Raw genomic sequence first — 25,604 nt, 5'->3', positions numbered from 1 at the left:
AACTCAAAATATAAAACCTGTAATGTGCATTATTTTTCTAAACATTATTTTTTCTGTTTTTAAGTGGGGAAAACTAAGTACTGGAAGCCCTACAGTCATTGGGGAATTTTGAAAAAATGACTTAAATGTAATATGTCAATTAATGAGAGGTAGGATTAATTCATTGATGATGCGTTGATGACGAGTTCAATGTTAGGTTTGGAATACCGTCACCAAAAAGCCATTTTATGGGTGGATAAGTGGAATCCGCATGTTTTAAGCCAATCTGATGGCGCACAAACTTGTCAAAGATGTCTGAATTCAATCTATCTTTTTAAGTGTTTTGTATTCCTGGTATCATTTTACAAAACGCAGACTTAAAAACCGCTCTGGAAATATGCTAAAACTTGTCAGAAGAAAATGGACATTGCAGGGGTTGCAACTCTTGTCAGATGTTGATATTGCCATATGCCCTTGCTGATACAGTAAACAATTTCTAGTTGTTCCTAGAGGCTGAACCCTTGGAATATATGATCAGTTTATTTTAAAGAAAACGTTGATCTCATATCTTACTCATCTTCATTCTAATGTTTATATATTTTTAGTTTGAACTCAAAATAGAAATATCAGGAAACTATCTGCAAAAAGAATATTCGATTCTCTCTCTGACTGTCCCATGAAGTCATTAGTTAATTGCATAGTTCCAAAATACATTTGCTGTCTAGCCCCAAATACTTTCACATGCACTACAACACAGGTCATTATGCAAACGTGCACACATTCATTCGCTCATTATAAACAGTTATAAACAAGTCTAACTAGAAAGGCTACATGTCATATTATGTTGGATGCCACAACCGGATACAAAACAGTATTAGATCAAACTTTATTGATTTTTTTATCTGTTCTTTGTTAACCTACTGCATACTCATTTCGTGAGCTTACTTCAATCGATTCTTGTAAACTAACTGTTTTTACACCAACTTTAAAGCGCATGGCTCAGGCTCTTTTGTGTTAGAGTATTATTATTGAAGTACTACTGATACTGTTAAACTTTAGTACATTATAGAAAGAGTGTTGAGTGACCTTTTGTCCCTTTGCAGAAAAAGAAAAGGTAGCCCTATATTTTTATTCATCGTGGTATGATTGCACTATAGGCTATACATAAGTTACAACACACACAATTGCATAATTAAGTGTCTCAGCCGAAATGTATTAATGACATAAAATCAATTTCTGTATTTTCTCGGATAAAGTAGTCGCCCAAAATGTGTATTTGAACTGTATTAGGATACTGACGTTTTTGCATTAGTAGTAACTTACTAGACGCCCCAGTAGTGCATCGGTAATTAAATTGTTGTCTTTGCACACTTAAGTCAGAACCCTGACTTTGAGATGTGATAAATGACCAGACTGATGATTGGCATGGATTTGGCGTAGAAGACAACATGTACCAAACCGCCTATCAGAGGAGTAATGAGTCATTGATCTGAGATACACAAGGTGTCTGTGGCATGATGACATTTCTGTGGCGCTTATTTATAAAATATGAAGTAGTGGCCCACCTCGAGGCTAATTTATCATCTACATTCGGAGCTTTAACTCCACCTGAATCTTGCTGACTGAAGTGCTGTTTAGAGTTTTGAAATATATATGATACAAAAATATGATGCCGATAGGATGTTTATGATGCAGAGTTTGTTTTCATTCACTATTCTGACAAATATGTTATTCAGCAAAATTTTACCCAACTACATTTCGTCTAGATATACTGTGAACGTTTTCTTTCATCATGGTTGACATAAATGGTTCGGGACTTATTTTATGTGTGCAGATTAATGTAGACTAGCCTACCGTGTGAGCTGGGGATTCAGGTGAATGTACTCTCTTGTTAGTTCTTTTGCACAGAGATTAGTGCACGTTGGCAACATGATTTCAAATTAATGTTGCATTCTGTTAAGGGACACAAATAATTTCACATGACGAGATTCTCATAAGAGAAGAACAGTCTTAAACGTCCTGCAGAGACAGAGCTAGCAATGAATTTCGTCATTGTCGCCCATGCAGTGAATGTTGTGTGTTCACATAAGATAGGCTAATCAGAACTAAAGAAACACACTGTTGAACACTAGCGAAATTCAATCAAACAGTTTAACAATCATTATAGGCTAATGTGAGACTATGGTTGATATTATTTCACTTAACTAACAATATGCTTAAGAGCCCTGTGTTTAGTGGGAATAATATAATTTGTGTTACTTGCAAACAAGTAGCCTATCGTTTATAGCCTTACTAGTGAGAACACACTTACCCGACATAACTCATGGGTTATAATCATGATGCCATTCGCTCTATAGTCTGCGGCACTCCTTTGGTTGAGCTTCCAGGTCAGACTATCTCTGAGTACAGCTGCTGTGTTTTTTCTCGTGAAATTATCGACGGGAGAGCGCGGTGCCTCTGAGGCAGCCAAGGGTGACACGCAGCTCGGCTCATATCTTGCGGACAGCTCTTGAGATGCGCGTTGCCCTCGGGGCCGGCTAGAATTACTTTACCGTGCAAGTTCGCCAGATTGCCATTTTAACATCACATACAACCAGCTCCCTGCTATTTTCTTTGAACTGGCGGGTTATCAGAGGCTATATTTAGCGCAGCCTGAATTGAGGGTGCCTGTGCCACTTGCGCTGCCTCCATTCTCCAAATAGGTACGAAGCAACTACTCACAGAAAATACCGTCAACAGCAGTGTTTTGCCATCTGTAATATAAATTAATCTGCATTAGGCCTGTTGCATGGGTACTGTGGGCCCGTTATTACATAGTTATAGCATATTATCATAACTGTGGCCCAAAAGGGGACGTAATGCCTTCATTCTGACAAATATGTCTTATTGGGCAACGAGATCATTCTGAAATGGCTAGTTAAACATATTTGTCTAAACGGCGTTTGTCTTTCATCTGGCAGTTATTGTGCAGTGATAACTTAAGCGTGACACTTCATAAGAAGCTTAGTCATGTAATTAATATGACATGTTAGCGACGAAATGTGTGTTGCCTGCAGTCCTTCAAACTGCAAGGAGAACATGAACATTTGAGAGTGTTGTGGTTAGCCATTCATTTGTGGTCTGAACCAAAAATATGAATGGGCCTGAGTGCGCGCGTGTGTCTGCTCCCATTAGCCGTATGTCTGTGCAGGTTATGCGTGTTGGCGGTGGAGTAGATGCGAATGGTCAAACGTGCTAACGTGAAATATTGGCGTATAAGGATAGCATTTGGACAGTATTTTGTCTTTTCTTATGCATGGACACTATGGTTTAAATGTTCATACAAGAACAGATATTAACCGGAATGTTGGCCTAAATGTTGGTGTCTGAGTGTTAGCATCCAACTAAGGCCGGTGCCTTCCTCCTAAATGGAATCGATTGCAAAGTGTGCAATTTGGGTTGTTATAGGTCACGCTGTATTTCTTAATATACCTCCTAGGCATACCTCCTGTCCGAATATCATCTGAATAGGCTGTCCGTGTCATGGTTGGTGAGGGTTGACCAGAAATCTGTAAATCTGTTGTGTCGACTATGAGTGTCACCTCCAAGTGACATTTATTCACTGGCTGTTGAATTCTGACGGGAATGTTTATGTAAAGTAATTTTCTCTTCCCTTGGATACATTGAGAGTGCCATATTCCTGTAATTTAGTGCACAATAGTAAGCTACATTCAGACGACAATTATGGGAGGACGGAAACAAACACTTTTTCCTGCTGTAATTTAAGGGTAAGGGTAGTCTATGTAGCCTACACACGCGGTAGCCTACACACGCGATGGCCTTCACGCACAAAGATGACATGCCTTTAGGCTATAATTGCGATCATGTATCTTTTTGTGACATTTTCTTGATGTCCTCCATAATTTGTTAGGTTTAGTGCCTAACAAACAGGTGTGCGTGAGTTAAAACGACCGATATATTCTGCGTAGGTATCCTAATAGTATATGTTGGGCTCCTTCAAGAATTGCAAAGAACAGCAGATTAATTATGCTTACCAACATATATTGGGACACTTTTGTGCATTCCTTACATAATTAATGGTTACAAATCTGGACAAGAATGACTGTGTAGATATGCAGTTATTCCTTTTTTCATAATAAAATCATTCATATGGAAAATATCTTCGTTGGTCATGTCAAAAAGATTTGGAGGAACGCGGGGGGCAAGGGAATGGGGGTGGGGACGTGAGCACAAGCTAAACTGAGGATTGACCAATACTGTTTCAGCACTGGCTTCAGACACTGCGAGTAACCCCGACTACGTCGTTTGCCTCCGCGTTTCCGCTTTGGAGAGCAGCAGGATTGGGCCAGTAGAGAGCGAGCTCTGGGAGAGAGAGGGAGGGAGAGAGAGAGGAAGGCGGTGACAGACCTGCTCTTGTAGAGGACTACTACAATGGTATGCGCGATCACCAGGGCAGGCTTTTTGGAAAACGGTCCACAAGGTTAAAATAATAGGCCTACATCTTGTCGTAATAGTAGTTACTGCTATTTACCCGCTGCGATCCTTTTAATCATTCGCTCATCAAATCTTTGCAGTCCCTGGTCCTTTGGCAAAGGGACATTTTCGGCTGGCATTGAGAGGACGAAACCTAATGGGTTTACTGGATAGCATTCTGCGAGCTACACGCTTGGATTTGTTCTAATAAAGGGAAACTTCATAAACACATTGCACCTTTTGAAGTGGGAAGATATCGGTTTGGTAGCTAACGGATTCGCCGCTCTGCAAGTCTCGCAGCAGAATACAAGGTAAACGTTGTCTGCTGTCCATGTTCTCTCACGTCTGTGCAATTATTGGTCCACTTATGGTCATTGTTATTCCAGTCCCTTGCGGCCATCGAGACATTTCGTCAAAGAACGTCTTTGTCAGCCAGTGACGTTAAATATATATTTTTAAAAAGAGTTCATTATTATCAGTTGATCGTTGAGCTCCCTGTCAGTGAAATAGGGCATTCAAAATATTAGCCTATACTTACAATAGCCTACTAAATTCGAGGTCGAAAATAGTCAAAGTGATTTGTCTTGTGCCCCGCTTGTTGTGAAAAGGCTTGAAACGGTTGATCTCGAAGGCAATAGTATCGGCCTTATAATACGATTTGTTTGTTTTGGCTGATTGCATGTGTGGACCTTAGCTAGTATCAACTATAACAGTTTACTTTTCAAGCATTCTGTGCATCTATTCTGTGGAAAAGTGAAATACGAACATGCCTTTTGTAAGTTTGTTGGAATAGGTTAGTATCTTAAGTTTATTAAAAAGGCTACAACAATTGACATATAGTATCACAAAGAATTCAGCTAGAATAACCTCAAAACATAAACATCCATTGATAATATCAGTGCTGTGTTAAAACATTGATAGTACCTTCTGACACAGAAACGGCCTATTCCAGACTTTTGTTCTGAAAAACAAAACGGCAAAATATCTGTTTGTAGGCCTACATGGATTATGTCAAAATATAACCTCGCAGTAAATGGACATTATATGTTGAGTGCTTGGAGGCCTCTGTCATTACACGCGCGCGCGCGTGTGTGTGTGTGTGTGTGTGTGCGTATATGTACGCGCGCGCTTTTGTGTAGGTTATCATTCGTTTTTGCGTCTCTGTGACGAGTTATTAACATACTCTGCAGTTAGTTTAAATTTCAGATGCATGGTAAATTTGTATCACCTCATATGGTCAGACTATGATTACATAGCTGCAGGGCAATAGCCATCCCAAGAGTGGTGTTCTGTTGGTAGAACGTATTTTTATTTATTTTTTGACCATAACCTTTGCTAAGTAAAGACATTTGGTTTGGACTATATGGTTTTCCACCTCTGCCTATAGCCACCTTAATGTTTAATTGTATAGCAAACGGCAAGCTTGCAGTTCACGCCTCTCCTCGATCTGACAGTTGGATCCCTGCTTACGAGGCCTCCCGACATGGCGGACAACGAGGAAACGTTTGGTCTCCAAAATTCGCCAAGTGAAACGGATTCGAAGGATTTACACACTGAAAGTAAACCGGAGAAACAAAATGGAACTTCAAGCAAATCGCCGTCATCGCAGACAACTTATATTCAACAGGTTAGGCCTTTCCCATCTCTCAAGGGCCTGAGCCTATTGCTGTAATCAAATTATGAATATAGACGAACTGATGTTGCCTATATAGACTGTCTTCTCTTTAGGTTGTTGTTGGCTAAACACTGCATAAATATATTGTAACTGTTGCAACTTACTATAGCGAAGGTCAAAATAGGTTCTTTGACGTTCGCTAGTAAGTGTACTGTCTATTCACAATAAAAAAAACAGTTTAATATTAGAAAATGTATTACATATACGTGTATTGAATCGGCTGTAAAAAATATATAAAAATGTCAGTAGGCCTAAGGCAGCATGGCAAAAAGATGTGCTTTGTATATCAAGCTGTGTGTTTTGGTTTTTATCCGTGCAGAAGGCGCATTCTGTATTCTAGGTATTTATGCCTTCTGTTTTTTTGTATGTTTAAGGGAATGGAAGGAATTAAGGTATATTTGCATGAAAGGGAGCTGTGGATGAAATTTCACGAAGTGGGCACAGAAATGATAATCACCAAAGCTGGCAGGTAAGATACACATTTTCATTAAGAGGGCAAATTGCACCAGTGTTGCTATTTTGCACTGGCATGCATGCTTGTTTTCTCCATTGACAGTCAGGTGAAATTAAAATAGCATAGCCTTTTCTGCCATGGAATGACACGTTGGCTGTTTGGTCACCATTCCAAAGTGGGCAGGCCTCAAAACAACATAGGTTCTGTCTAGTAGTTATATGAAGCACACAAAGTGCAGACTTCCTTCAGTATTCTGTATTGTTTTTATTTCACGTAAAGCATAGCCGAGATGGTTTAGCCTACTAAGTATTTTTTTAGAAATTCTGATGATGGCAAGATTTATGGAATTTGTTACAGTGATATGGGAGGTAGGGTATCTCTAATGATGTAGGGCAGTTGGCATTGTTCCCTTCACAATTTTGTATATGAATATGACTGTTAAGAATGCTGGAAGTCTCAGGACAGTTTTGCTGTCAAATAAATTAAGTCTGACGGTCTCAGTGTGAAACTTATGAATGCCATTTACTTAATGCCTTGTGTTTGCACTGGCGATCTCGGTCTTGGTTGACGAAAGACGACACAAAGTACCGTTCTCGCCTATGAAGGAGACAATTACAGTTACAGGAACAATATGGCGTGGTAGGCCAAGGCGTGAGCGAAGCCATTCAATGCCACCTGCCTCAGTCAGGATTATAGTCTGTTAAAAATGGTGTCTGCACAGGGCAATTTTGTTGACGGTGAATTAGTCCTTGTTCTGTTGAAAAGACAGGTTCATGTAAATGTTCTGAGATTGTAGGCTGCGGTTACTGGTTGATTCAGCTTCGTGCAAGCCTCCTGTAGCACACACAGGCATAGACATTTTGAACATCCCTTTTCATCCCTTTTCACTTCATCGTAGGTTGGTATTGCTTTGTTGTGGTCTGAATTCAAAGATGCGGATGCACAGAATGTTTTCGTGTTTCGGTGTAGTGGCAAACACTCCTTGAATATACCTATGTGTGATCTAGTCTTGGCGTTAAACAAAGATTACATTTTATGATGTGTATCTAAAGCTAAAGCTATTTAATTTCAGCAGTTGAAATTGCTGGATGTATTTTCTTCGTTTAACTAAAATTATGTCTATATTATTTTAGAGACAGCCTTGTCCTTGACAACAGTTTCAGTTTTACTCCAAGTGAGCTTTGGAATACAAAAAAATACTATATATATACTTGCATGCTCCCAGTGTTGACCTAATATCACTGTGTGTGCCTTTAGGTCTTTTAGACGACAAATGTGTCCGTAGTCTAGTATGGTGGTCCGTGCTCATGTTAACAAATTGTCTTGCGGGTCTCAGGTATTTATTATTCATTAGGCCCAGGGCTGTGTCGCCGATATAGCCAGCCAGAGCTGTCTTTCAGTAGGCAATGGTGATATGTATGCTCTTCTCAAACTAATACATAAAGCAACCTTTGAATTTGGTTAAATTTACTCCATTTAACTTGAGGCATGTTAACCATTCCTCTCTACCCAAAGCCTTCAGTCTCTCTGCTGGCGTCCCCAGCGTTTGGGCCTCAGTAGTCGTCCTTCATCCTTAGTTAATGCCTTTGACCATGCATTCCTCTTTCTTCGACCTAATTCAGATTTATATATTTATGTATTTATTTAGGCTATTTTGGTTTGTAGTAGATTGTTGATTCATGTGCTTGTATGTTGATGACAGTTCCTAAATGTTCAGACGAAGACTATATTTTCATGTGTTAATTGCAAGTAGCCATTTGTACATAAGGAAGGGTGGGAAGTTCCAAGTTGTAGCCTATGATGATAAACTTTTCCAGTAAGAAAACTCTTAGCCTAGGTTTATATAAACGCAGCTCAGGATTAGCTGACAATATTCGAATTATATTGTTATTTTCTATTCGTACATAGTTGATTTTATAAATTTGTCAGAGAGAGGAGACAGTTTTCATGTTGTAGGCCAAACCGTTAAATTAAGTTCATATAGGCCTACATTTTGCACTAGATTCTAATTGAAAAAAATACAGCCTAAGTAATCGAAATAAATGAAAATGTAAATGCCCATGCAGAGACATATTTTATTTGGTTGAGAATTAGTTGGGATTATTGGCTATTCATATCCGTTTTAGCAACAGGTTGGCAACCTACAGTTACCATGGTCAATAAGCGTGGCTGTATGATTCTAGGCCTAATGGAATTCAAAAGCATATTTAAAATTATTGAAAGGTCAAGTATGGGAGAAAGTGACGTTGACCTTTTAAAACATAATTATATGTTCTATTATTCAAACACCTAACTGTACATAAGGTAGGCCCTATTGTACAACAGTGAAGTCAATCTTAATCAAGTATTTTCTTTTTGTATTTATGTTGGCTTCTGGACAATCTTGCATCACAAAACTTGCAATTCAATGATGCTGTTTTCTTTTATTTATAGGCGAATGTTCCCCAGCTTCAAAGTGAAGGTGACTGGACTGAACCCCAAAACGAAATATATACTTCTGATGGATGTCGTGCCTGCAGATGACCACCGCTATAAATTCGCCGACAATAAATGGTTCGTATATGACACAATAGCTGCTCCAGTGGTGACATTTAGGCACCATTTCAAGAACTCTTAGTTTGTATTCAAAGTGATATAAAATGCTCCAGATTTCTTTTAATGGTAAAAGTATATTTGTTACTCAGGGGGGAAATATAATTTGGTTCCAGTGGCTTATCTAGTGCAACTATGTCTAATATATAGTTTTCAGCTTAAGCTTACTGTCAGTTAAAATACTTGGCATATTGTTTATGCCGCATAGACAAAGTTTTCAAAAAGTACAGGGAGCATCGTTTAGCAACGAACATATTGAGATTCAAATTGCATCAATTGCTACAAAAGGTTTCAAAATGCAAACATTGCTTAGGTTTTACTGCCCTAGGCAGATTGCGACTTTAAGTAGGTCAATATAGGCCTACAGGCAATGCTCCCATTTATTTATAAAGTATTTTGGACTCCGTTAAGTAGACTTTGGCGCCTCTGTCACAGAAAATAAATTCTAAATGCCTATTAAAATATTCTCCTGTAAATAAAAGTTCTTCTCTGACAAGCTAAGCAGAAATGCAGTTTACAGCGTGTGTGTGTGTGTGTGGATGGGGGAGGGGTGGTGTAAGTTGCGGAGTGGGGATTTCTTGGCAAGTATAGTCAAAACTAAATAAAGGCGAATGTCATTTTTTTGTCGGATGAAAATGGCCAGCAGTGCAGGAACGAAGACCTCTTAGCACTTCTCTGTACAAGTTTTGCACAGTGCTCGCAGCTATGAAAATTCTATGCTGGTTTAGGGTAATGGCCGTATTTTCTAACCTTGTCCCATTGCAACGGTTTGGGTCAGTGGCTTTGAATAGACGTGTGTATAGTGATGATGCCCCAGCCAATAATTGATAATTACCTATCCCGTTCAGGGCCTGGAACTAATCACCCTTATGATCAAACACTGTTAGTTTACATAACAAAGCGACTTTTCAGTTCCACCGATGAACCTTGCAAAGCAGCTAATCGTACAAGCTTGTTATTGCTGCTTTCATTTTTTTTCTTTGCCTTCTGGGCATTTGTTGTTCAGATGAGCGGGCCAAATCTCGGTCACTGTAGACTTGGGGCCATTGACGAGATTTCGGGTTAGGCTTACCAAGTTACCTGTGTATATTCATATTAGCCTAAGGCTATCGTGATTGAAGAAAAAATCAAAGTAGGCCTAATAGGCCTCAGTGTAGAATAAACTCTTTTCTCAAATTAAGAATAATGTATGAATTCTCTTTTTGTGAAATTGCACTGTAAGACATCATATAAACGCGCACTGACATGCATCATCATTTAATATCTGATTGCTTTAAATAGTGTTTGTCAGTGGACGGATAGTAGGCTAACCTACCTTATTGCCGATGTTTGTAGGGTTGCTTGAATATTAACGGTGAACTTTAGTTGAACGTAGGGAGTTTTCTGCAGGGCCGGGTCACCGAGGTGTGAGTTAAAATGTTGGGATTTTTCTACTGCGGTTTAGGTCCGTCACAGGGAAAGCAGAGCCGGCGATGCCCGGGAGGCTCTACGTCCACCCGGACTCCCCTGCCACAGGAGCGCATTGGATGAGGCAGCTTGTCTCTTTTCAAAAGCTTAAGCTGACTAACAACCACCTCGATCCCTTCGGACACGTAAGTATATGGTTGTTTTGGATTATCTTGTCCAATATTTTGCCTCCAAGATTGTGTATTTTTAAGTACATATGCAACGACGTAGAGGTGTGGGGCGAGAAAAGTGCCATATTCTCCTTAGCTAATCGGTTGGGCCTTTTAGTTAGGAGGGTGGGTATACCTGTATATATTTTTAGGAAACCCATGTTGTATGTCTGGGTAATTGGCATTGGAAATGGTGTGTATTTTGTGATCATCTAATCAGGAGAATAGGTCAAATTCCTGATTTCCGAATAATTTATATTATTCTCTTTCTAGTGATTTGAGATAGACATAGAGGTCTTGGTCTGCACAAGCATCAGCTGGTAGCCGAATCGTCTGATCCCGAGATGCAATTAAAAAGATGTGTGTAGAGTGGTGAACTTTTATTCTGTTTAAATATCTAGTTGTTTTAAAAGGTGAAAGTGTGTTTTAGAATTTGAAATAATATATTGTTTGGTGAAACATCACCCCCTATCAGCCGGTGAGCCTAAAGGTGTTGCTGGTTTGAGCCTATTTTTGGATGTGTCAAGATGTGAATTATTTTTATCATTCATAATATGTAAGAAATCATCAGAGATAGGCAATGGGAAAGGTACTAGGAAGTGCTGTGCCATACTTCAAAATAATGCTGTTTATAAATGTGTTATAAGTCAGAACCAGAGAAGCATCTTCTCCTAGTTGCTACCCCCTCTCTCACCCAAGACCCACAGCATTAGCAACTTCCAGTCTAGAAACAACTCCATAATGACACATTGAGCAACAGTGTCTTTCTCTGTTTTTTGTTATGGTACTATTACTTACAAGCCGGTTGATTTGCATGCCGAGCTATAAAGCCCAAACTGACAGAGAGCCCTGACCACAACGAGGCTGCTCTTAACCAGCGAGCTGATTGATCCTCACTCTGTCTGGCCTTGCTCAATCCTTAGAGTTTTTTGCTTTTGTCTGCCTTGGATTTCCTAAGTATGACCTCCCAGCCCGTATAGTCCAGTCCAGTGTAGTCCAGTCCAGTTCAGTGCTGTGTTGTGCCACTGCTAAGTGCTGATCACAAAGCGCCATTGGCCCAGTGTTTGGTCGTGCTCGGCCCAATGGTGCTTGTTGTCCTGCCAAACCCCAGCTGGTAGGGCGAAACTGGAGCCAGCCTGGAATGTGAGCGGTGTTGTAAATTTTTGGCCCAAGTGCAGTTTTGATTGGTTGCAGTGGTTCTTGACTTACAACGCCCCCCCCCTTTCAATACACCCACCCCCCCACTACCACCTCAAACTACCACCCCCCCCCCCCACACACACACACACACTCCCCACCAACCAGCCCCTTCTAACCCCCCTTTTTCTTCAAGTGTACCATGGGATCCCTAAATGAAATACCGGTTCCCCAACCAAAATAACAATCTGTCGACTTGTTGTTCCAGGTGGTTGGAATAATTTTCATGGCTATTTATAATTACTAGTTTCTTCGGAGATGAAGCAGAGGCACGACAGCCTCGTAGACTGGATCCAGTTAGGCAAACATAAAACAAGCCTGCCCTATTAGAAATCCATTTTAATTAATGAGACACACACACACACACACATGCACACACACACACACACACACACACACACACACGCACACACACACATAAGGCAGAGAGAGAGAAATTGAGCCTGAAGAAAAAGGCCACAGTGTTTTTAAAATTGCACATCCTGCACTCACAGGGAGAGCTGTAAAGATAAATGGCATTGAGGAGGGCCCTGGTGGATCATTTTATTCCCATTAAAGTGTTTTGATATTGACTCCAGTCTCGCACAAGGCCAAAGAGTATCTCTTTGATCGTGGCCTCTACATCAGTCACCCCTTCAATAGGCTTACGCATTTTTTCCCAGCCTCAGCCGAAATGTCTAAAAATTTTGGCTGCGCGTGAGGCAAGCTTTGGAATAACTGTGCTTCAAACTGTTTACGCTTTAATGACAGAAGGAGATGAGCAATAGTGGAGGGGTATACAAAGCTTGTTAATCTGTGGGGCTTCAGAGCCCCTGTGATGTCGGAACATGAAAGTGGGAGGGCGACCACACGAGACCCCTAGGTCATCCTTCACTATCATCAAGAACTATCATAGCCAGTCTAGGGGTTTTGGTTGGGTGGGGGCGTTGCTGGGTGGTGTGTGTGTGTGTGTGTGTGTGTGTGTGTGTGTGTGTGTGTGTGTGTGTGGAGGAGGGGGGTGGGGGGGGAGGGTGTAGCTGCAGATACAGACCAACAGGGTAAGCAAGGAGCAGACCAGTACTGCTGACTGACTGACTGGGTGGTCCCTCCCACCACCAACAGCAACCACTACAAGCCCCCCACGCCCCAACCGCCCAAAAAAATCCACCACCATCAACTGCTGGAGCATGCTGGGAAACACTGTCCCATCTCCATCGTCCCAGCCGGGCCATAAGGGTAGATTCCAGAACCTTCTGATGGAGTGAGAGACAAGATGGTGCAGAAAGGGGGGTGGGGGGGGGGGGGTCGATCACTCAGCATTCGTCGCCGTCTGTGTTCACTGACATGGCCAGGCCCAAGGTCTGGATAGGAGACAAAAGGAAAGGCAATGCGAAAGGAAAGGCAACGCAAAAGCAATGTTTTTGTGGATAGTCCAGCCCATGTCTCTGCGCTGCTGCCCTCCTGTTTCCAAACATGTAACTTTAAATACACCTCACCTCGAAAACGCTACAATAGGAACAGTGAGGATTGACGAATTACTGTGATGGCTGAAGACCCCCTCACGTTTGAGTTTTTCGACCCAGTGAAAAATGAAATAAAAGAATGCTTAATTTCCTGCTTGCTTACAGTAAAGAGGATTAGAGTATTTAGAGTGTTTGAGATACTAGCCAGACACACTGACCCACAGAGAGAGTAGGCCCACTGTACGCTAAATGTAGGCTATCTGTGCCTGCACTGCCCACAGTGAGTATATTAAGGTGGACAGACAAGCTACAATCTTACTACAGTGGTTATGTCATATAGCATAAGAAGGGGCAAGACTCATTTGCTTTCATGGTGATTTATTATTTATCTCTTGTCTCTTGTCCTCTGTGGTTAGGAGTGGTCAAATGAAAAATGTCTGGAAAAAATGTGTAGGCCACCACCATATTATGTATAAGTCCTCTACCAGTGTCTGACATATTCAGGACTCAGGAGGTCAAATTCAGTATTTATCATATTTATAAAATTCGCAATATTTTCACCAAAATCTGTATGTAGAAGCCTATGTGTAGGCAGCTAAATTGGACCGACCTACAGAAACACAAATGCCCCCGGACTTGAGACCCCGCGGGGGGGGGGAAACGTTTTGTCATCTCATGCTAAAGTGGACTTAATGAAATTAAAAACCATCAGATTGCTCATGGCTAATGCCCATGACTCCCAAGTACGTCAGAACAATTACACTAAGGCCCGCGGATGAGAGAGGCCTCGCGAAAGGGGCGCATAGGCCCAAGTTCAACTGAGTGGACTGCGTCTTTGTGTCGCCAGACGAGCCGGTAAATACAGCGAGAGCTCCGCGGACTTAGTACAAAAGCGGGTCATCGGAGGTCAGGAGGAGAAGCCGGAGAAGAGAAAGGTGTTCGAACATGGCTGCGGGAAATGGAAAAAAGAGAATAGACCAGCCACTGGGAACTGTGCATGATTTGTTTAGGCTGATCTCTCTCCCCTGGCAGATTGTTTAATGATGGGCAGAGAGGCAGTGTGACCGAGGATGTTGTACATGGACGTTGTGTTCCACTTCAACCACGGTCATCTGAGAAGAATTTGGCATGTGGCATATTGTTTCCTCGATGTTTATGTTACGCTCAACTCACAATATGTCATTGATATCAGGACTCCAATTAGCCCACTTTAACCGTGTCACCTGACTAGGACAGAACTATTGTTGCTTCAGTTGACTTCACCTAAGCAATCTGTTATAAACTATTCAGTGTCACCTTGTCATGCTTTTAGAGCAGCATTTCAAGCTAAATAAAGTATTTTTTAGCTAACCGATTTATATTATGCCTTGCAGATTATTCTGAATTCTATGCACAAATATCAGCCGAGGATCCACATCGTGAAAGCGGATGAGAATAATGGATTCGGATCCAAAAACACTGCGTTCTGCACTCATGTGTTCCCAGAAACGGCCTTCATTGCGGTCACATCCTACCAAAATCATAAGGTAAGTCAGCTGAAAGACTGTCTTTATCAATTTGTTTATGTCAAACGTAATAGCATGTATGCCTATTAAAATGCACAATTGTTTATGCCATAGTAGCCTAAAGGTGTAAACACTCATTCGTGTCCGAGCACTGATGCTACTAATTCAGAATATTTATTTTTCATTATTTTCCTCATTTAAATTAGAAACCAGATAATTCAGCCTTGTATGTGAAACAATACGTATGAGAGAATTAGTTGTTTAAAAACTGTTTTATGCTAAACGAGATTGGACTAGTTTTCAATAATGAAACCAGGTAAATGGGTCCAGTTGCCTCGAGTAGAGTATAGCAATAGCCTATGTCCATGTAGCAGAACACCGATCTCAAGACATGAAAATCACTGATAGTAGGCCTACTCTGCGCACTGAAACATGTCAACGCCCATGGGCCAAAGAAACCACATGCCCAATAGCCAAGCAGAGACCTGGATCTCAAGGGACTTTTCAGACATTTCAGTCAATACCTCCCGTTTTTATTTTCTTTCAGCATAAGCAGCTTCAAGTATAGCTTAGCACAATAGGATGAATAATTAATAATAATAATATAAGGAAACAAGTGTGTGTGTCTGTGTGTTGATGTTGTTACAGGGGCAACTGCAAAAAGTTGTCAGGCGTTTACTCAGAATAGTTTTAGGTTAGTAAACATAGACTGCTCATACCATGCATGCAATTTACAAACAATCACAGATTTTCTGTTGCTCTGTCACCACAGGAAAATAAGTAGGTCTATTTTAATGTTTGGAGTGTCATTGTATAACACATAAAATGCAAATGTTCTGTGAAGACTATTTAATTTCGTTGTTTGCGAGGAAAGGACTTTAGAATCATGTAGGCCTATCTGTGAAGTTATTTGAAGTTGCATTGGTTGAAGTTACACATGAGTACAGAGTTATTCCAAATGTTGGTGAAAATCAAATAATTGAAAAAGAAAATATAATTAGGTTTGTTTTTATATTTCTATGTATTATGAAAATGCTTTTATATTTTACTTTCAGTCGCAATCTGTCGGACAAGGTGCGTCCATATGGATTTGTACAGTGAAGAGAATGTAGTTATTGAAATAAGCAAAGTTAGTGTTTTCCAATAGTGTAACGAAAAATGAAAAGGTTGATAAAGTTTTTCATTTTTCTATGCGTGTTTACCAAACTGTCAGAGTAACACAAACCTTCTAGATCTATATCTTAGGATGTTGAAACTGTGTTTCTGGAATCGATTGGATCTCGATTCTATAGATTTGAGCATGCCTAAAAGGGAAATGGCGGGCAGGCTGGAGCGAAGGTCATGATCAGAAAGAACATCAACAAGAATCAGCCCAGTCTGCTATTCAAATCATTTTTAAGTTACCAAATTAGTAGGCTTTATGCGTCACTCTGGTATAAGTCTGAGAAACACAACAGTATAGCCTATAACAGTAACTATTAAAATTTGGAAGTCAACATGAAAAGCGCAGGATACCCAGGATACGTTTTTTAAGTTTTGCTTTAGCCTATTTCCTGCAGTTTTTTTTGGAGAAAATTAGGCATTTATAGAGATACCATGCAAGATGGACATGTGAACGAGCTGTAACAAGAAAGCTTAAAGGCAGCTATTTTTTGATGGGCCTATGTGACAACAAGGTGGAGGGTTAACCTGCGGTGGTTTTACAAGTTATCTTCTTATCAAGAAGGCTATCTTACATTCGCAACTATTGTGCTTAGGGTTCCAGCGGATGTGATGGTGCATTTCGAGGCTTGACATATCGAAGGCTTATAGGCCTATGGTTGAATGCCTAACTTTGGTGGTGTAACGAAACTGTTTTTATTTTCATTAAATTATCTGAACCCAAACTATGACAAACTTTTGAATACAACTTTGACATTTGAGTTTGAGTAAGCTACGTGTGTCTGTATGTTGTATCATTACATTATTGAATGTTGAATTAGCGCATGTCACATAGGGATATGCTTGCAAGTGCAAAAATTATTTTTCTTATTTAAAAGTTTAAGAGAATATGCGCACGTTTCACCTGTTCACCTGTCCCATGTTTATACTTGTTTCGTCGTATCTGCTGCAGTGTGACGTTTTGACAGCACTCGTTGTGAAAAAATCCTGTTCTTATTGTAAACCCCTCAAAATATCCCTTTAAATTATTTTGCACAGTAATTTCTTTAGACGGCTATGCATAGCTAGTGCATAGCCTATGTCTGTTTCACATCCGTGCTTTAACTATGTCGGTGTCAAGTTTTAATGTGGGGCAGTGGAGGGCTGGGAGTGGGGCGAATACCGGTAATGTCTCCTCAGCCAATCAACATTCCGTGTTGCTCTGAACAGGATGCCAGTCAGAAAGAGCCATTAATTATGGAGCCTGCATAGTTGAAATATCGCATAATTGTTGTTTTCACGTGTAGTTGTGTTTTATCCTGAAAACTAACTATTAAATAAAGTTTACAAAAATAAGCTTGTTTACACATGCATGTAAGCTAGCCTATTGGCCCACTTTTTATGATTATCTGATTTTTGCCCCATATAAATTATTGATGCCCGAATAGCAGTTGACCCCTGAGAGAATTAATCAATTATTAAATCGCCCATATTCTGCAAAATATCAAATTGTATGTGGTTACAGTATTGTTCCGCTTCAACCAGTAGGCTATATACAGTAAGGACAGAAACAGGTAGGCTATCTGAAATTACGTTAGAAGGACTAGAACACGTTATCCCCGAAAGGTCTGTCAGTGCCGTCAGTTCTAATAATAATATTATATTATTGTTTTAACTACTCACCAGTGTTGATTATTTTGCATTTTTAATGTAACGTTTGCCTACTATATTTGTAAAACTAAGACACAAACATACAATGATTCTATCTTGCATTTCCCATGATCTGTTTTGGCTAAAGGATACAATGGAGCCTAATATCAACGATTAATTTTGCCTGTTTAAGAAGCCAAGACAGGTAGATATTTTTTGGAGAGGAGGTAGCCTATGTTTTTTTGTCTCCCTTTAAGCAATCCCACCAGCTTTTTGTCATTGAAATGATGCGCGTACCATCTACTGGTTACTCCTCTTCAGTAGTCTGTAAATATTTGTTACGTAAATTACATAGGTAAAACAGACTTGGATGTATAAACTAAAAGACACGGGGCAGGCTTAATCTGTGCCAAACGTGCCGTGCGTTTACGAGAGCTGTGAGGGCTGCGTGTGTCTCAACAATGAGATATTTTACAAGGTTTGGGTGAAAGTGAGAGCCAGAGCGCAAGTTGACGTCGTGTTGGGAAACACACCACGCAAGCCAACTAATTACCTGCCAAGTAAAGCGTGGCTGAAGAGGGGATATCCTCGCACTGACTGTAACTCTGCGTAATACTGCGTAACCTCCTTTACAGGAGACCCAGGTTCGTTCGGTCCCACAGGCGAAAATACAACAAATTCATAACCATTCGTCATGGAGAACCTATAGCCGCGGGATGATATGTGTTTTCATGGAAAATACGTGTAATCCCAGTTTTATATTAAGTTTAGTTCATTATTCATCACAGAGTATATTTAACCTGGTTTAGGATTAATGTTTGTTTTTGATTCGCTCAGCCTGGTGCTTTATTTAGTTTTGTGCGTCATTATTATGATTACAGCATAGGGGTTGATTAAAAAAGTAAATTTGTAGCCTACTTGTCGTCAGCTCTCAACTGTCTGTTTTCATCGGATAGTATTTTTGTCGACTGTTAGGGATTCAAAATGCATTTTATGATATACTGTTGTAATCCTTTAATTTAAGTATACCCATTAAATTCCAGCACCGTCACATATTTGTATGATGTCGAGCCACGCTGAGCTACATTTGGATAGGATCATGCGAACTGGGCTCTATGGACTACTTTTAATATGTTCATACAGATGATTGCTTTCCGAATGAAAACAGCTGTACTGTATCTTTTGCGAAAAATAACACAACTATTAGATAATCTAAATTTAGTATTCATAGTTTAATGAACAAGTGGAATGTGTCCGACTTAAGACACGTTTTAAATGGCGGGATAAAGCTTAGATGTCACTTATTTTTAATCTGTCAATCTTTTTTCACTCCACTCTTTAATTAAATAAAGCCAAACTTATTCATGTGTTGGTTTCACTTTTAGGTCTGAAACCACCAATACAATTTTCCAAATTTAGACTTTGGAAATTTGGATGATGATTTCTGGTTGTAAGTGCAGATGTGGGAGAACTATGCTGCATTCTATTTTCTTAAAATTGAAAAAGTACAGGAATGTTTTTTTTCATTAAATTTAGACTTTCTATGCATATTAACCTGCTTTCTGTTGATGGTCTTTATAGAGTTCACAGGAATTTCAATTACAGATGTAAATTGATAGGCTACATGCCATGAGATAAATGATAAGAGAAACTGTGCTCTTTGGACCTTTAGTAAAACCCAGCCCTTCTGTCATTTAAAAGAAAAATCCTGTATGATCCCTACCAGCAGAATGAGGAATATACTGCATATAAGATACATACTGCATATAAGATACCTAATTACTCAAATACTCCCATGCTTTTTTGTTTTTAGATAACTCAGCTAAAGATTGAGAACAACCCATTTGCGAAAGGCTTCCGGGGGAGTGATGACATGGAACTTCACCGGATGTCACGCATGCAAAGGTAAGTAATCGAGAGGCCCAATGTAAGCACTTTCTCCTCACCTAGGGGCACACAACAGGCCTTTGTTAAAACTTGGTGCCACCTGAAAATGTTGTCATTAAATGTATCTGAATGCACCTAACACCCCCCCACACCTAAAACTTCCTTAGAAACACACAAGGACATGTCATGTGTTGTGGTAAGAGCAAGGAAAAGTCAATAAAGTGCCGTTTTTTCCCCGTCTTCCTTTTCCGTTCACCGGAAATAGACCCTCTTGAGGGTCGTCTTGTTCTGGCCTTCCAAGTCTGCTAGGCTCATTGGCCCTTCCTAGGCCGTGTGAAAGACATCTCACAAGGAGAAGGATTGGTCACCAGATAAGCCATTGGTGACTGGAGTCCTTTACAAGTCTGAAAGGCTCTCGGATACTCACAGCGTCTATTGAGCTGGGCTAATCAGTGCACATGTGGCTAGGAATGGTCATTAGAAGGGCCAAGGCAGCAATTACTGAGGGTGTTTTATTTTTTTATGGGACATAAAAAAGAGGCAGCACCCTTCTTTTCCTGCGATGCACGGTGCAGGCCATTGTGATGTAAGTGTAGCTCGTCGAGTTCTGGCCAGGCTTTATGTGTCGGAGGGCTTTCATGGTCGATCTGGCTCGACCCTCAAACGGGCCGCGATGATCGGGCGACATCCCCTCTGTTTCACGCGGGGGGAAAAGCTGCGGCCCTGTCTCAGCCGGCAGGAGTGGATGGGAAGGGATGGAGATGCGGAACAGTTGTCTGCGGCGAGCGACGATTCGATCGGGCCAGTCCCGAGCCGGCACCGGAGACCACATGGCTCAGGGCTCTGATTGGGTCCAGATGACGGCGGCGCAGCGCACATCCACGGCCGTGTGGAAAAACACTTTTTCAAAGCAGAAAATCTGGTCCGAAGCCCACACCTCAGCCAACTGAGGCGTTGCCTGCACTACCGAGCAAGCGAGAGAGAGAGAGAGAGAGAGAGAGAGAGAGAGAGAGAGGAAGGAAGTGTCTCTACATTGCGTAAAGTAGTGACTACTGTAATGAATGTTCACACAGAGCTAGAGTAGGCATATCATTGCTTTTGAAAGGAAACCATCCTTCTTTTATTTCACAATTCAGCCACTGACCAGTCACAATCCATGCATCGTCTCTTGCCATCTAGAAATCGTCCAGAGCCGCAATCACTGCGGCAGCAGCAGCAGCAACAACAACTGTGTTATTCTCTCCTGACATTTTTCAGACGAGGAAAATGAATTCCTCAGTCCAGGCGATGATGCACATGGCTGCTGTAATACATAAATCACCGTAAACGCACACCTGTAATGTAACATGTGTCCTCGGCCGGCGAAAGGGCCTTACCACCTCTCTCTCTGAGAGAAGCCAGGCCCTCTCTTAACGGAGGACTGTGGCCATCGGAGGTCTGGACTTAGTTAGGACTCTGGTCTGCAGAGGCCTCTTTGCAAAACCAGGTCACTTCTGTGAAAGGAGAAGAAGAAAAAAGGAGGGGGGGGGAAGACAAAGGAAGGGGGTGGGAATCAAAGAAGGAGGAAAAAATGTGCAGGGATGTTCATGAATCACTTAGAGTCATGTATCTATCCTCATCTCTCGACCACAGACCAACAAATGGGTCGTAGGCCGATGCGACTGTAAGAGAGTGCTGCATGTGGTTAGTTGTTTTTCAGGATGGCTGAGATCTGTAGATGACAGATTCCATGTAATTGTAACTCTGTATTGGGAAAGGAATCAACTGGGGGAGATTTTCTTTGTTTGACTCTCTCTCCCTCTCTTTCTCTCTCTCTCTCTCTCTCTCTCGCTCTTTTCACTGTGTGTGTGTGTGTGTGTCTTCATTTCTCTCTCCTCTAATTCTTTTGCTACCCTTCAATTTATCCCTCCTCCTCTTCCTCTCTCTCTCTTGCAGCAGTAAAGAGTACCCGGTGGTGCCCAGGAGCACGGTGCGCCAGCGGGTGGGCACCAGCCAGAGCCCCTTCAGCGGCGAGGTGCAGGGCATGGGCACGGCCAGTGGCCTGGGCGCCGCGTACCCCTGTGAGAACGGCGTCAGCAGCACCTCACAGGACCTGCTGCCCCAGTCAGGCTCCTACCCGCTGCCCCATGAGCACGGCCAGGACTACCACTGCATCAAGAGAAAAGGTGGGCCTCACTTCCTCACCTGCTGACAGAGCCCATGAAGTAGAGTAGAGAGGGGGTTTATTCGCTTGTCTCTGAAGACCTGTCCTAAGGGACAACAGATGTAAAATTAGCACTCTTGCTAACTCTGGGCTTACATTTTGTATGTTATACTGATGTCCATTAATGTGCGCTGTAACTATTAAATATAACAAACAAGTAAACAAATAAATAAGAAGAACCCATCATGTTTGTAAGTGGTACTTTTATATCTTTAGAAGCACTTTCAGCACCAAGGAACCTGAAATATAGCCCCTTTTTAAGAAGGACAAAACAAATCGGCATATTTGTACTTGTACTTGTCTTATTGAGACTATTGAGATCCCTTTCCTGTAGGACTGCTCTGCACTGAGTAAATCGGTATAGCATGTCCGTAGGCATGTAAGCATGTGTGTCTTTGCCTCCTCTGTTTGTGCTGCTGATTGCAGCATTCACTCTGTGGAGAAACAGGAGTAGCCTACACATCTCACATCTTATCTCCTAACAGTGCAGAAGTCTACTGTAGAGGGGGTTCAGGAAGGAATGTAAGGGCTCGTTCTAAAAGTAATCAACTGCAGGGAGTAAAAAAGGAGTTTATTTTTTAATGAGCTGAACACTTTACAGGAATGTAGTTAATGTCCTGTGGTGATTTTCTGGTACTGTGTGTTTCTGTTTTCAGTATACTAACTCTCCCTGCTTTATCTGTCCAATTGTCCTTACTTCTCCCTCTCTTTCTTTCTTTGTCTCTCCCTCTATCTCTCTTTCTTTCTCTCTCTCTCTCTCTCTCTCTCTCTCTCTCTCTCTCTCTCTCTCTCTCTGTCTCCATAGTGGAGGATGACTGCCACACAGGCGACCACTCTTATAAGAAGGCATACATGGAGAGCTCCTCCAGCGAGGAGGACCATTACTACCGGCCGGTGGCCTACTCCCAGCCTTTGGGCCTGGCCGGTGCTGCTGCCGGACCCTACCGGACCGAGGCGGGCCAGCGGCAGGCTTGCATGTACGCCAGTGCCACGCAGGCAGCCGAGCCTGTGCCCAGCCTGGAGGACATCAGCTGCAACACGTGGGCGGGCGTGTCACCGTACGGCAGCTGCTCGGTTGCGGGCATGCAGCCCATGGACCGGCTGCCGTACCACCAACACTTCTCGGCGCACTTCGCCTCGGGCCCGCTGGTGTCGCGGCTGAGCGGCGTGGCCGGGCACGCCTCGCCACAGCTCGGCGATGCCCACGTGCCCATGTACCAGGGCTCCATGGGCCCACACCAAACTCTGAGTGCCGCCGCCGCCGCGCGGCAGTGCAGCCCCGGCAGCGCCGTGTCCGGCCTCCAGTCGCCGGGCACAGGGGCACCCCCGGGCCTCCAGGGGAACGAGTACCCGCTGTACCCGCCACACAGCCTACCACGCACGCTCTCGCCACACCAGTACCACGCCGTGCACAGCGTCAGCATCATGCCCGAGTGGAACGAGGGAAGCTAACTGCCCAGGAGAAGAAGATTCCGGAAAAAAAAAGGGTCGAGGAGATTTGGAGAACGACTGAGGAGTCGGGGGTCGGCGATTGCATATATTTATATCTCGTATGTTTATGTGGAGAAGAGTACGTTGCTCACCTTCAGACTCGTATGGTCTTCTGACATCAGTTTTTAAGACCATCATGTCGAGACATTTAGAGACTTTAAGGCAAGAGGCCAAGTAGCACAGCACAGACATCTTTAAAGATGATTTTTCGGACAGTCTGGCCACCCATGTCAGATATCCACCAGAGATTTTCTTTTCAGGGTTGAAGGATGAAGTATCACGTCAGTTTGTAAAGTATATGTGTATAGTACAGTATAATATGGAAAGAAAAAAGATAAGCTATAAGCTTTTCCCCATTTTTTTAAAGTGACGGACTTAAGCACAGGCCTACGATTGCATCACAAGACCCGTTTTTTTAAAGCAATTTTTATATTCTATTTTTCATCTTTGTGTTGTGGTATGCTTTTGTTTTTTGTCTTTGTAATCTGCAAATATGAAAAGATTGTTAGATGGATCATTTCTTTTTTTAAGTAATTATGTTGACATCACCCTTAAATATGTTTTTTTTTTTCTTTCTTTTTGTTTTCTAATATGTTCTATGTAAATGTTACTCAGAAAAAAAGACAATCACCAGTCAGAAAAGTCAAGCCGAGTGTGAAAAAAAGAAACAAAAGTGTTTCTATAGAGTGCAGACTTCTGGTTGGGGCAAACCGATGCACTTATGCAGTTTAGGACAGTTCAGGGACATACCTCACCTCATCTTTAACGAAGAATGAGCGGAACCATCCGACTATAATTAATGTATCAGTCTGAAGTAATAGTTTCCTTTAAGACACAGTCAGTTGCAATTTGTTTTTATCTTTCTTTTATCCATGAGGGTTCACAGTAACAGAGACAGTTAATCATATATGGAATATATACACTATTTATTTCTATGGTGTGTGTATGGTTCTAAATGGAGTCAAGGTCGATGTGTTGTGTTTGGCGTACAGCTGTGCCATCTTATGAAGATCTCTGTATTGTATTTTCACTACGCCTTCAATTTCAAGAACCGTTCCCCATCCTCTACGGTTGTGCTGAAAGCATGATGTCAAACAGTACTGGGCCATTACAGTCAGTGATACATTGATACATGCCGTGCATTTTGTACTGAAGTTTTTGTCAGTCCTGTTTCCAATAGAGGTATTTTTTGGAAGGCTTGCGAGTACGTGTGGGAATATTAAAGTTCATTGTATGTAACTGTGCACACTAAAAATTCCCATGGCTTATGCACTAATTGTGTATTGAAAGCATTCTAAAATTCATGAACTCTATTGAAAGAAAAGAAGATGAAATCTTCTTTTTTTTTTCAATAGATCTATCTGGATACTTACAATGTTACCTCGAGCCAAACAACTTGGAGGGGTTCTAATACAAACACTCAAAGGATCCCAGTTGAACCTTTACAGGCTCTGCATAGGACTGTAAAAGGTTCTTCTGTGGGGAACGTAAGCCAAAGAACCGTTCCTTTTCTTCCACCATTGTACAACCTGAAATGGCTAGGTGAGGCTGAAAAAGGCAACCAGTACACTAAACACAGGGTAAATCTTATGACAAGTTCATTCAGTGAGATTATATAACAAAGCATTGATGAATTGATGAATACAATTTCACTGTGTCAGAATACAGGGTAATGGTATTTTTATTTATTCATCACGCACACTATTTGTCATCTATTACCCCTCCACCCCCCTTCTGGCAGGAAGGATTATGAAGGAGCAAAATCAATTAAAAACATAAAGTAGGATAGATGGTTTATCTATTGGCTAAAGTTACTTTAAAAATGCTTGTGGTGCCAGTTTTTTTCATGTTAATAGTATTTATTTCCCCTGTATTATAAAGCCTTTTCTAATTTTTTTTTTTATCAGAAACTACACTTGTTAGTCTACCCTGTTATGTTGGTTTGTATCTTCGCGGCTTCCTTCTGTTTCTATTTTATATTTTTTTTTCTTCCTCGGACAAAGAGAAATCATGCTGACTTAGAGATCAGAGCATTAATTCTAATGGCTGTTTAAATGAATATGAGATAAAAGAAGTGGTTTACTTTGCTGTAAATACAACACAAATGTACATAGAATACAGAATTGCAATAAATCTAAAACATCATCCTGCATATTACTCTATATTTTTTGTTTCTTGTTAAGGAATCTTCTGTAGAGTAAGGCACATAAAGGACTGGCTAGGACTAGTCCTCCTTAGAACTTAATGCTGAGAAGCACATGATTGACTAACATTTTGCTGACAGCACAGAACTCAGGTAA

General features: G+C 41.4%; 1 protein-coding gene across 1 annotated transcript; it reads left to right on the top strand.

The window, feature by feature from the left end:
• The first annotated feature begins 4,479 nt into the window (after positions 1 to 4,479).
• On the top strand, positions 4,480 to 25,398 carry tbx5a (T-box transcription factor 5a). Its single transcript, XM_076284243.1, has 9 exons — positions 4,480 to 4,763; positions 5,907 to 6,079; positions 6,502 to 6,596; positions 9,015 to 9,134; positions 10,618 to 10,765; positions 14,802 to 14,954; positions 19,537 to 19,628; positions 21,546 to 21,775; positions 22,619 to 25,398. The coding sequence occupies exons 2-9, from the start codon at positions 5,936 to 5,938 to the stop codon at positions 23,263 to 23,265; spliced, it is 1,629 nt and encodes a 542-aa protein (XP_076140358.1). The 5' UTR covers positions 4,480 to 4,763; positions 5,907 to 5,935; the 3' UTR covers positions 23,266 to 25,398.
• The last annotated feature ends 206 nt before the right edge of the window (positions 25,399 to 25,604 follow it).

The sequence above is a fragment of the Alosa pseudoharengus genome, unplaced genomic scaffold, assembly GCF_046254945.1.
Source record: "Alosa pseudoharengus isolate Yale_2024_CS ecotype anadromous, Long Island Sound unplaced genomic scaffold, YU_APseudo_1.1 YU_APseudo_1.1_scf_14, whole genome shotgun sequence".
Classification (NCBI taxonomy): domain Eukaryota; kingdom Metazoa; phylum Chordata; class Actinopteri; order Clupeiformes; family Clupeidae; genus Alosa; species Alosa pseudoharengus.
The sequence above is the reverse complement of the archived record's forward strand: the minus strand, read 5'-3'. Positions and strand labels throughout refer to the sequence as shown.

Bases quoted from the DNA above. Each gene is read 5' to 3' on its own strand.
- tbx5a (XM_076284243.1), top strand. From the start codon at position 5,936: ATGGCGGACAACGAGGAAACGTTTGGTCTCCAAAATTCGCCAAGTGAA. The intron at 6,080-6,501 runs GTTAGGCCTTTC...TGTATGTTTAAG, and splicing joins AGACAACTTATATTCAACAG to GGAATGGAAGGAATTAAGGT. The intron at 6,597-9,014 runs GTAAGATACACA...TTTTATTTATAG, and splicing joins ATAATCACCAAAGCTGGCAG to GCGAATGTTCCCCAGCTTCA.